Genomic DNA, 13,059 nt, shown 5'->3' with positions numbered 1-13,059 from the left:
GGTGGTAACCGGACTACGGCATTCATACACGAACGAGAGATCGTGCGTGACTGGTCGGTCGGTATATAGTCGGTTTATAGCTGCGAGTGTGCGTCCGTGTGTATGTGCCCCTAACCTGCTCGTACGTGTGCAGAGATTAGCGTGTATTGAGCGGGCGTGCACGTGCGCTGCCGCAGCCGTGTCTGTCTGTGTGCCACGCTCCCGAGCCAGGAGACAACGAAACAATGGAACGTCGTCGTCGTCTCGGGTCCGAGTAGCGAGGCAAGCGGGTGGATTGTACTTGGTCTGCTTGTTCGTTCGGGTCTCGTACATCCACGAAACCGTACATGCACCGGGGATTTCTGAAGACGGTTTTCAGGCTCCCAGCGGTTCGAGAACCGCTTGCTCGTGACTGCCCCCTGGCGTACTTGTTTCTCAGTAGAGGCCGGGCTGCGACCAAGGAGGAACGCTTTGTGTGTTGGCCTGGAGAGATTCGTGAAACGTTCACATTGTGAAAGTTTGTTAACGCGTGTGTTTACTACTGTGTTTCGTCAGAAGTTTTATATGAAAATAAAACATAAAGTACATCTAGATTATATACATCACCGTGATCATAACGAGGGTGTTTTTAAAGCGCGCGTGAGAATCGTCGATCGATACTGGATCACGGTAGCCAAGGAAACGCACAGAACGAATCACCCGGCATGTGAGTGTACATAAGTACATATATCTTTCCACGAGCAGTGTTTACCGACAGAAGAGACGAATTTCGTATGGAATCGGTATCATTCGTTGATCTTCGTCCCTGGAAAACTAATTGTAAAACGCGCCTCATGGGATCGTAATCGCAGTAATCGTCCACTGATTGTCACACCGATGTGCCTGTGTGTCCTTTGGATCATTTGAAACCTTAAGTTTGTACAATCGACGAGTGATTATCGATTCGTTCGAATAAATGAATCGGGTGTATTTAAGTGTTCATGATTTAAGAAATCCGTGCAGTCGACGCACTTTCTTTGGTTTGGTGTCGCCGCCTTGTACTCTCTCGCTCCCTTTCATCTTGCATTCCCTTCGACCATCCTCCTGTCCCTATCCTCTCTTTGCGATCCTCTCTTTCTGTTTTTCTCACTATCTTCGTCTACCTCTCGCTCCTTGTCGCTCCTTTCTCTACTCCATTCCTCGGTCGACCGGTCTCTCAAGGGGGCGTGCTTGGCCACATTCAACAATGAGCGAACGCAAAACTATCTAAGCACGAGGCGCGAACGAATGGTTCTCCCTGTGTTTTCTGACTGTGTGTGGCCCGATCTTTGCCCCGCGAGTGTGTTTACTCCCGTGATACGGTCGCTCGACCCCTTTTTTCCGGATTTCAAATGGATTCACAACGGTCAATAATAACTTAACCAGAGGATCGCCTTTTCAGCGTACATCACTTTTCCGCAAGGTAAGTGTACCAATGTTGTTATCTTGTGTATATATCTTCTTTTCGAGTAACAGTAAGGATTTCGTTTATTTTAATAAGGTTATGTTTAGTATTAATGAAATATATTGTTCTGAAACACACTGAATCGCTTCTAATATATACGATAGCTTACGAAATTATTTAAATACTTATAGAAGCTTTTTATGAATACGTTATATGTTATACAACATACTAGTAATGTGAGGAGACTGAGTTATCATTGTACATAAATGTTTTCTGTGACAAGTGCTCAAATATTTCTGAAGTTTGAATTACTTTGAACATGATTTTATTCCTTAAACCTTTATAAGGCTCGGCAAGTCTTAAAATTCTTGATACATATATAATTATTTGTTTGTGTTCAGAACAATTTGCGTGTACGTCGAATACAAGGAACAGTTGAAATCTGCGATACCCAGACGATTCATGGAATAGATAAAATTTACAGTGTGCTCAACTTCAACTTTTTGAACCTTAGCTCCCACTATCGAAATTAATAAAAACAAATGGGGGTTCCCTGAAGCAATGTAATAACAGTTCACAGTTTTAAAAAAATGGAGGGGGCGACAGCTAGAAAATTTATTATAAGATCTATCCAGTTATTCGAATTGCCATGTCTTCCGATGCATCCGAATAAACGGAGATTCGGCGTAGTCTCCATGCTTTTTTGTAACACGTTGCTTCGATGTGCGCGGTATCGTCATGTATTAACTGATCTGATCATTTCAATGAACTTCTTAAACCAAAAAGACTTCTCTTGCAAAAAGAAGTTAACTTTCAGCGAGGTTTTCTTTAATCCTATTAAATTGCCAAATTACTTGTCAAATCGATAATGTTTCTTTCGAACAAGTTTCTCAATCCGGATCGAACGTGTGCGCTGTTCGCAGACTGTGCGTCGCGGTGTATCGACTTTGATTCATAATCTTTGAACCAATAGGTATCATGTTCCCATTTCGAAATACCATTACTTCGTGTGATAGATCGTGAGAAACGTTACGGGTCTATGAAGATAGTTATCGTTCTTAGAGATATCGACACACGGTCACGCTAAAAACGAAAATCCTTGTTGTTATTATTGTAGAATTCTATTTATTTGAACTTATGGTAGGACAAACAGTTCACGGAACTGGAATTCATATAGTGGATACTTTTCATAAACTTCTCAATTTTATTACGTCAGTCCTCTTGCACAATAATTCATCAAATAATAATAGTAGTGAATTGACAAGTAAACCATAGATTATGAATTTTTCTTTTACGATTTCATAATTTTTCATCAAGTAGAACAGTCAATATCAATAAAGTCGAAATCATACGATCAAGTAACCTATAACATATAAAATTGACTCGGATAATTTCATTCTTATTATTATTAAATTCATTACAACCGGATAAAGGCAGAATTATAACCTCTAAAGTTCATTTGAAAAATTTCATTCGTTTCATTATTAAACTCGCTAGAGCTACGTAAGGATATTTTATTAATAGTAGTAATTTATAACTTATATAATTTCATCGGTAATATTAGCTGAATTGCGCAAGGAAGTTCAAGGTATGTGATTAGTGTCCAATTTAAAAACGTCCAACATTATATTAAATCTTTTTTTAATTCATCTATTTTCTTTTCAATTTATATATTTATACAATCTAACTCCTGAATGCACCGTATATATAATAGTTAATTAATCCTCTCTATCTCCTACCTATGATTTGTACCATATAATAGAAATTTAGATAAGTGGATTGAATCGACAATTCATTTAATCAAGCACGAAACTTTCATCCCAATAGAAGTAGTTCCGCTAAATCTTTTTTCTCTGTTTCTTCTTCAAATAATTCGAGGGAATAATCTACTAGTATAGAAGCGAATAATTGAGCACGGACATATGTCCGAGAGTTAGGTTCAACCAAATTGGACACGCTTTGACTTTGAGAAGCCCCTCTTTCAACTTAATTCGGGATGAAACGAAATAGAACCCCGGACGAAAAGCCGGCGTGACGCGTAAAGAACCTTTCCGACAGAGGGATTTTAGAAACGTGTTTCCTTCAAATGCCACCGCGTGGATGTCGTTAGTCGCGATCGCAAAGTATGTATTTTGGGTATTTGATAGTTAGTTAAAGTCAGAGAAATCGACGTCATCGATGGGTCCTTCTTCCCGCATCGTCTTGGATGCTGTCCAAAAATACCGACGACCGCTGAAAGTATGCGTATATTCATGGTCGAGACACGATATAACGGAAATGATATTTCAGTACGGAGAACCTTGTGCGTTTGATCGCGTTGAGTGATGTATGCCTTAGGAAGCGACCTCGGTGATATTGACATGACAATGACGATAAAATTGAAAGTATATAGGATGTGTTTGTAATATACGTATTACCACATTATATACGAATGTATCAGCTCTTTTTGTAAAATTCTTTTCAAATTACTTTTTGTTACATTGAAATTAACCACTAGAATAAATTCTATAGAATTAGAATATTTAATATATTTCATGTGACCTGTATAATTATATCTAAACACTGACGATAATATAATTGTGTAAAGAACTTTGTTTAAATATCTTATTTATCATCTTCCTTCGATTCGCTTAGGTAAACAATGCGAGTAAACTGACTACGTATAACGGAGAATGCGGAATATTGAATGAAAATGTTGTTAGTTGATATTCAATATTTGACATCATAAATACAAATCATGTAGACGTTATCATAAATATTTACTAGGTAGAATTCTATCTTTATCGGCAGAATAAATTCAAATGAAATCGCAGTTTATCGTAAACAGTCTGAAGAGACGTTTAAAGCCGTCATAAGTCTCGAGGCAATTGTATGGACTACGTAATTAAGGCAAATGGTTCATCAACTTGGGCAACCTAAGGCGGATGCGGCGAATTCCTTTATGAAATTAGTCTGTTATATATAGTTATTACTGCTGTGGGAGGAAATGTTTAAGGAAATAATATTTTCGTATAATTTGATTTTTTCATCATTAAATTTTGTCCTACAAAGTTAACTTAAGAGTTATTGAGTATTATGTTAGAGATCGTAACCGACGTATTATGTTGGTCAATATAATTGGAACATTATCTCTGTTACATACTCAATTCTTTATAACTGTTACTTATATTATTATATCTAAATTACAACATTGAATTCTTAATATTTAGAAACAATTTTCTATTAAAGCTATTCTTTATTGAATTCTTGTTTATTGAATATATTGAAATCTATAAAATTTCCAATAGATCACGTTGCTATGACAACGGTCGTAATAAGCATGCGCAACATCAGTGCGTTCGCGTCCTACGACCAAACAAAAAAACGCGGGAAGAAGCATGATTTATGTACCACACAGAAATTAAATTCATCAATTTCGCGTTTTGAAAACTTTTTATTTTTTAATATCAGATATAGCATGTAATTCTTTATGAAATAAACGATTAGAATATGATAGAATAATAAACAATAGCGTTGCGATTGAATAATTTTTGTATGAATTATAACATAACCTATCTCGTGGTTCCTTATTTTGTACGTACGCATTACCGCCATTTTAGTGTCAATAATTTCGATTGACGTACTTGATCAAAAAAGAATTATGACTTCAGCCAAATCACTTTGCCTGGTAATTGACTGCATTAACGTCAAGTGGGCAGGTGAAGATAGACACCAATCGTTTATCATGCAAGACCAGTGTGCTGCCCCTATTTTCTTCGTTCTGGCAGCTACATTCCTTTACACATTCTACGTAATTCGAATTTTAATTAAATGAAACATTTAAATGAAACACCTACAACCGTAGAAATAATATTAATACGGTTGTAGGTGTTTCATTTAAAATAATTAGTCATTTAAAATATATATACACATGATGTATTAAATATGGATTTCCACTGTTTTCTTAATAGTTTAAAAGCAACGTTTAGTAATTTCATGGGAAATTCCTAGATTTTCGTAATTGTTCACTATAAACTCTCACGTTACAGAGATTTATTGGTAGACGAATTTTTTAATTTCGATATATTGGGTTGGCAACTAAGTGATTGCGGATTTTGTCAATACCACTTAATGACACTTAGTTGCCAACCCAATAATTCAACGGTTCTATCTTACGGAGACTTAGACAAGTTCTTGAATTTCAAAATGGTTCCCATGATCCAACGGGTGTCAAAATCTTCGCGAGTGCATTTTTTTCCAACAACGTGTAATTATTATTATCGTGTATCATTGCCAATGATAAATCGACTAATTTCTATCATTATTATCGTAATGCGCAGGGAAACATGTACGCGAGCGTCGCAAATAACACACGTTTATCTTGTTAGCTGGATCTCACACCCGACGTACATTATTACACGACGTTGCGTGTGTAGGGTGTTAGCGAATTATATGCTGCGTTTTGAATCTCAATCGTCGAGTTCTTACGGCACATCACGTCCCACACCTGCGTCTTCTTTTTTCTTTCGCTGCCACTAGGAGAAATTAGGCACGATCTTATCGCGCGTTTAACACACGACTTCGCTTCTTCCTTTAATTTCGTCTCTCGCCTAGATGTCGCGCGGGAAACTTCCGTTTACAAAGTTAACTTACCCAAATGTATTCTTGGAAATTCCATTTCTTGCGAAGAGAAAGTACTCTTGCAATTTTTGTTCCTTATCCACGTAGAAGTAAGTCCGAGTATTAAAATTCCTCGCTTCGTCGATGAACAAGCCTTTTGCAACTTTTATCTGTGAAACGAAATTGCCGAGTCGAAGTTAAAATTTCCTTTCCACAGAAACCACTTCGTAGCTTTTATCTTTAATTTTTATGTAAGTTGAAACTTTTATTTCTTGTCTTCTTCGTGCTTCAACAGACACGATATAGAAAAAATTTCAGGAGGGTCTTCAAAATTATTTTAATGACCCAATTCTCTTGTTTGTGAAGATCGTCCGGCACGTTATTCAAGTACAGGAGAATAATGATACGTTTCTCGTTGAAAATCGTGTAGACTGTAGATCATTTACGAAGTTCAAAGAACACGTACGTATATACACATATACAGGATTATGTTGCACGCGTCGCTGAATTTCTTTGAAGGGATCGAGTGTGTCGTCGATCGACGTTGCTTTTTCCTGCGATTATGCTCTGTCGCGTTTTCTTTCGCCAGACACGCGAACGTGCGTTCGTGTGAAACATGTGAAAAGACGATTCGCGATGAAAGCGAGGATCCAAGATACAAGACGACTAGGGAACGTGCTTATTATATGCAACGTATTAATAAGGTTACGAAATATATATGTTAAGATAATAGGATTATAAGTCTAATTTGAAATTAGTTGTTGGATTATCTTAAGCGATTAAATAACAATTTAGGTTAGGTTTCAGCTAGGTTATTTAATTTGAATTTCATTTATACCTTCTATTTTACGTAATAAGTATCATTGATGGATTTTGTTACGTAAAATAAAGTAAAGTAACTTAACCTAGATTCTAAAATTGACTCAGCTTAACTTGACGTAGCCTAAGCTGTTGGAAGTCACGTATGATTTAAAAATATTATAATAGTTAGGGATTAAGATTTAATACTTGCTTACGTTGAACGTATTGTGATTTAATGTCACACACGGAATGAAGTTTGTACGAAACTAGGAATTCTAGGTTAAAACAGCATGGCGTCAGCGAGACTTAGTTCCCAATTTAGAGAATTCAAGTGGTTCGGTTATTCTTGATTTTTATTGTGAATTCTAGTGGTTATATATAGGATAAGGCTTTTTTAATCGCAGAACGAGTTAAGTTATTTTTCCAGGAGCTACAAATCGAATATGCGAAGAGAAAGCAAATATATTTTGAAGATGCAATAAACAAAAATGAGTAATAATGGTAGATGGTATGGTTTTTCCAGAAAAAGTGAAAGAACGATGAAAAAGAGGCGCATTAATTGAACGATAATCAGAACGATGCATCATGGCTTCGTCTTTAGGGGGACCAGGAATGGCGTCAGGTGTCCCGTCACCGCGAAGAGTCAACCTGGAGTTTCCACCACCTCCACCTTATCCACCGCCTCACAGCCAGGTATAATTTTCAGCATGCAATGTTAAACCTTATACAGCTTATGTCGTACGCACAATTCTAATGCGATCTAATGTGAATTCGAATGCGTGTATAATTTTAACCTGTATGTAGATTCAGTCTTTCCATTGCTTTGAATCAGAATTAAAGTATGTATATGTAATTAATATATATTAAGTATTATACATTTACCAACTACGAATCTCAAGGATGATACATAACCTCATTGTTTGCTACAGAAATTAGAAATTGTAATTGTTTGAATTTTTAATTATTTTAGGAAATTATGTTTAATACTCAGTTTAATATAGGAGTTTTAATACTAATAATATGAAGGATATTAGTCATCATTTTATTAAAATTCCAATCATGACCACTTAATTTAATATACCACTTGGCATCGTCCATTGCATACGTATGTACAAATTAGTCGTGCACCTAATAATCTATAACGCGATCACGTGCTCGATGATTTCTAGTATTCAATTATACAAGAGTGATTCTATGTTTTGAATAGATAATTAAGTCAATCACATACATATACGAAATTTTTACAATTTGCTATCACTAAGTTACTAAAATTTATGAAATTGCTAAAAATTGAAAAGTTACAAAATTAAGATTACTCGGAATTAGGAGATCGCAGAATTTAAATTATTAAGATTTAAAAAATTGGGAAATTGTTAAAAATATAATTCCATTCTTTAGACATCAATTTATCGCTACAAAATTACATTACTCCATACGATTACTATAACAACTAATATTGTTTTCCGTTCTTTCAGATGGCCTGCCCTGGATTGGTGGATCCTGGATCGGTAGCGTCACCGATGGCGAGTTCTGCTCATCAGCATCCCCTTCAGGATTATTCATATGCTTACTTCGAACCTGGACCGAGTCGGCTGCATGGCACATATCCGGCGGAAGTTGGCCTGAATCGTGTGCAGCCACAACAACAGCAACAATTGCGCGCAGATTCGTTCAAGAGACACACATACATGACACGATATGGGACAGAGGAGAATATTTACGAGGAGATATCGGAGATCAAGTGAGAAATTCATTATAAAACTTAATTATTCGTAAATAATAGCTTTCGAGCCAAAATATAGCGTGCACGAGCATGGAGGAAATGAAGCTAGAGTTTCTGCTTGTCAATTTAAGGGAGAATTCGCTATAACCTTGGAATTAACAGAGAGTAACAGTAGCGCGTGAGAACGCGATCGATCGAAAACAAAAAAGACATAATATTCGTAATAATGGCATGCGTTAGATAAGTATCGGATTTATGTTATGTTATGAGACTTTAATTGAAGGTTAATATGGGAAGAGCAGAGTCTTACCCGTCGTTCAAGTCAACCGGTTTCTTTAGCGACTTTTTTTCTGATGGTTTATCGGATAACATCCTTTGGGCGGGTTTCCATTACCTAGAGAACAGTTCATATAATGATTCTTTAAAAGATGATTCTGATAAAAGATGATTTAAAAGATGAATTTTAGACATTCATTGTAGCGACCATGTTCCATTCGGGTATTAACAAGTAAGATTCTTATGCATTTGTAGACTTCGTATATAAGAATATATATTAGAATCTTACTAAGTATAGAAACTAAACATTTAGTTCACCAAAATCGACCAATTTCCACTTTCCAAGAAAATTTACACAATTAAATTTAGGACAATTTAATTTAGGGCCAATAGCTTCCAATAAACATTCTCAACAATAAAAGGTGCTTAATAGCAAAATAAATAACCTGGCGAATAATTAAGTTAAATCTTGAATATTGAATTCACTGCAGGGTCGATCGATTTTTCCATTTATAATATTTACTACTTTAAAGACGATGGATATTATTGCATGACAGGAAGACGGTGTTAGCTTTCAAGGGAAAAAGACCCGAAGCACGCGAGCTTCGTACGGTCGATAGGAACGCCGATGATGATAGTCGCGGTAGAATTACGTTTCATTCAATCTAAACGATGATGAATACGCACGTTCATTCGCCTCGATGCAAAGTGAACTTCAACTGGCGCGAGTTGAACACGAGGTTCAAGTGGACAACAAGCTTCTCCTCCTGCTCGACCACTTGGCCCGATTCGGCGAATTCCCTGCACCGGATGCCATCAGACTTAACGATTAAAGTCGCAAACAATAAGAAAACAACCCCGAGTTTATGGTTACGAGTGTCTAACACCGTTTGTCATAATGGTGCGCTCCGAAACATATGGTCGAATACTGACCTCACTCTGTACATACATATATCCTTTCGTTTCTCAAAAATAAGTAAATAAATAAAGTCAAGTTTCATTTATTCATACTTAATATCAGAAGCTTAATATAATATAAATCTATAGACAGTATGGGTATAACAAGAATAAATCGAAACAATATTATATCTTTCTAATTTATTTTTGCTAGATCTAATTTTCTTTCTTGTGAAATATCTTGGAAATTAAATGAGCACTACTGTATCTGAAAGCATGAATAAGTTTTGAAAAATTTGAAAAAACAATTCTTGGAAGGCTTACAGTGACAAATTTGAAAGTTCCAAAAATTTGTATGGATATTGAATATAATTAAAAATATTCATAATATTCTATAACTAATATTGTATTTATTAATATTAATAATTAAATAAGAAATAAAAGTAGTTAAATTATATCTTATATATATAGTCATAATAATCTTGCAATAATTGAGATATATCTCGTGAACTTTGAGGAATTCTCTTAATATCAATTACTTTAATAACTATGAATCATTGCTGAACGATTATCGGTCATCCACAAACAATCGCTTTATATGATTTCACATTGTATATGCAAGAGGGAAACGTATGTAAATACTAATGGAGAACTCGAATTCATTAGCAGACAATGTCACCGAGCGTTGCATGGTTCGAGAAGATCCCTAGTGGCGGAAGAGGTACGACGAGTTCAGTCACGGCATCGTCGAGTACTCGGGGAATTGAATTTGAGCGTGGAGGCGATGCTGATGCCTACCGTAGCCGATAACAACGACGAGGACGAGCCACAGGACCAACGAGGGGCGTCCACAGAGGAACTGTTATCCTCGGTCAGTCCCACCGACGACCTCCTTTCGCCTGTTGGCTGTGACATGGACAGCGGCTTCAGTGGAAGCTCCAGTGCAAGTTACAGGTTGATAGAGACACATTGTAATAACGTGTATGTACCTGGTGTGGGTGGACAATTTTTTGGAGCACCGTATACAAACTTTCTATAATTTATTTTGCTTCATTCTTTTTGTGACTTGCTTCTTTATTATTCCTTTTTATTTATATTCATGCTAGAATCCTTTCTTAGGATTTCATATGATTCAAAGATGGATTATCGAAGAATTCATTTATGTATTTATGAGGGAACTCAAGTGTTATACAATCATGTTGAAGATAAATTGTTTCAGATATCTTCAATTGTCTCTGTAGTTCATTGGGATATTACAAAGTATTCTAGAGTAGAGAAAGGATTTAATGCATAGCAATTTTTGTGTAGATCATTTTATTGATATTTACTTGCAACTAATTCCTCCTAGAGAATTGTAAATAAATTTTATTCAATTACATGTTATAAAGTGTATATCTTATGATATTTTATACGTACTTTACCTGTATTAAAAAGGAAGTGACCATGAATCAACTACACAGAATAGAAGTTCCTCTATTATCTTGCACTCAAGAAGTGTATAAAGAACATTGCCACCATTAATAAAAAATGGGTCCACGAACTCTTTGTACACACCTCGTACAATTCTAATTCTAAGTAATCCTAAAACCAATGAATCTAAAGAAGAAAAAAACTAAGGAAGAAGAAAGGGATCTAAGAATGTTGATTGTTGTTTGTTCAGGTCGGGGCTGGGATCGTTGAGGAGGGGAATGGGCAAGACTAGCACTCCGGAATTAGCGGGCGGACAACGTAAAACGAAAGCGGCTATGATCTGGAAAAAGGGTTGGAAAGGCTGGAAGAAACTGCATTCTTTCGGGAACAATAGCAACAAGACTGGTGAGTCATTCGTACTATTTGCTGGCCCGCATTTATATTGTGCAATTCAGGTTATAGGGAACTCTACGTTATTTAATCGCTATCATAAAAATATTCTGAAATATTATTACAAGCTGCATGTATCCTCTACATACACAACATTTACTAATATATGCAGATATATATATATATATATATATATATGAAATAGTGTTATAGTGAAAGCACAAAATTTAGTAAATGTATATATGTACCAACTACTCAATATATTACACTACATATATTTACATATATGAGATTTTTGCAATAATATTGACTGAGTATAAAAATACTTGCTATTCCTAGGAAGTATATTCATTTACTTTTTGCACTTAGTACATGCATACATTATTAGCAGGTGTGTATTTACTGAGTTAATATATTCATTATAACGTATATACAGGGTATCCCTCAAAGTCCATCATTATCGAATACAGAAAGCAAGTAAAGAATTAATTTAAAATTAATAGCAAGTAAAGAATAAATATTTTAAATGAAATCACGTTTTGAAAAAATTTATATTACAGAGAAATACTCAGAGAAAACAATAGTAAAAAATGAAAAAAAGCAAACGATAATTCATAGCGCATTCGATTCAGCTTTTTTCCGTTGGTTAACTTAGCTGTAATAAATCTTTGCTGTAACGAAAGTGTAAGCTGTGGTCAAGCTTCGGTCACGAACTGCTCATGGCTGGGAATTAATTATACTCGCGGCTGTGGCTGTATTAAAAATTCTCGTTGCGCGACTCTCGACTATCGTGCTGCGAATACGAAGCCAGTGGGAGCAAGAAATAGAGGTGTGCAGAGAGAGAAATCTCCAGAAGTGCCGCTCCTTCGTACAAGTGCTTCGAAAAGTATGCAAGGACTTCAGCACATTCGTTTCTATGTGACCAATGTGAAATATTTAAAATTATTACAACCTACGATTTCAGTTAAACTTAACTTCAACACATGTCTACGTACCTCTAGTACATTTTTAAAATTAGAAATTTAGTATTGCAGCCTATGAATGCTGTCAAACATAAATATAAAATAAACAAATATATCAGATATCTATATCTCACTTGTACTTAAGGCGAGAGAGTTGTAAGTCTAGAGGCGAGAGATGTTCTAAATTTCTCAGAAATACATCTTTTTCCATACTTTATCACGATCCATGACTAATTAGTGGAACTAGTAATCCGCTATGTGTATAATAAATCTTAAAAATTATTATTATTCAGTTGCCAATATATACAATAATAGGTATAAATAACCTTAAACACAGATCTTCTACTATCTCAATGTGCAATATACATCTTCAATGCAATGCAATGCAATCAGTATCAATACTAATAGCTAAAATAACAGAATAATTGGTAAAAGCATATTAATACATTAGAATTCCTCCAAATAACAAATGTCTGGAAGAGTAATAAAGCAATTCTCTCCGAGGGCGAGCAGAACTAATTATTTCGAACGGCATACATTGCCGAATGGAATACACCGCAAAACCTAACCGCAATCTTGATCGATTCCCTCGGCGAACA

General features: G+C 35.6%; 1 protein-coding gene across 2 annotated transcripts in view; it reads left to right on the top strand.

Annotated features, from left to right (window-relative positions):
• The first annotated feature begins 882 nt into the window (after positions 1-882).
• Positions 883-13,059, top strand: part of LOC100741983 (rho guanine nucleotide exchange factor 10) — a 47,298-nt gene continuing 35,121 nt past the window's right edge. Inside the window, exons 1-5 of one of the 2 annotated variants that reach the window (XM_012388867.3) lie at positions 883-1,420; positions 7,326-7,495; positions 8,278-8,543; positions 10,368-10,652; positions 11,359-11,513. In XM_012388867.3, coding sequence (XP_012244290.1) covers positions 7,388-7,495; positions 8,278-8,543; positions 10,368-10,652; positions 11,359-11,513 — 814 coding nt within the window. In that variant the 5' untranslated portion in view covers positions 883-1,420; positions 7,326-7,387. Of the gene's footprint in view, positions 1,421-7,325; positions 7,496-8,277; positions 8,544-10,364; positions 10,653-11,358; positions 11,514-13,059 lie in introns of both variants that reach the window. The other variant, XM_003491691.4, reaches the window with a different exon arrangement.

Source organism: Bombus impatiens, unplaced genomic scaffold (assembly GCF_000188095.3).
Source record: "Bombus impatiens unplaced genomic scaffold, BIMP_2.2 scf_0582, whole genome shotgun sequence".
NCBI lineage: Eukaryota > Metazoa > Arthropoda > Insecta > Hymenoptera > Apidae > Bombus > Bombus impatiens.
This window is presented reverse-complemented; position numbering and strand designations above follow the sequence as displayed.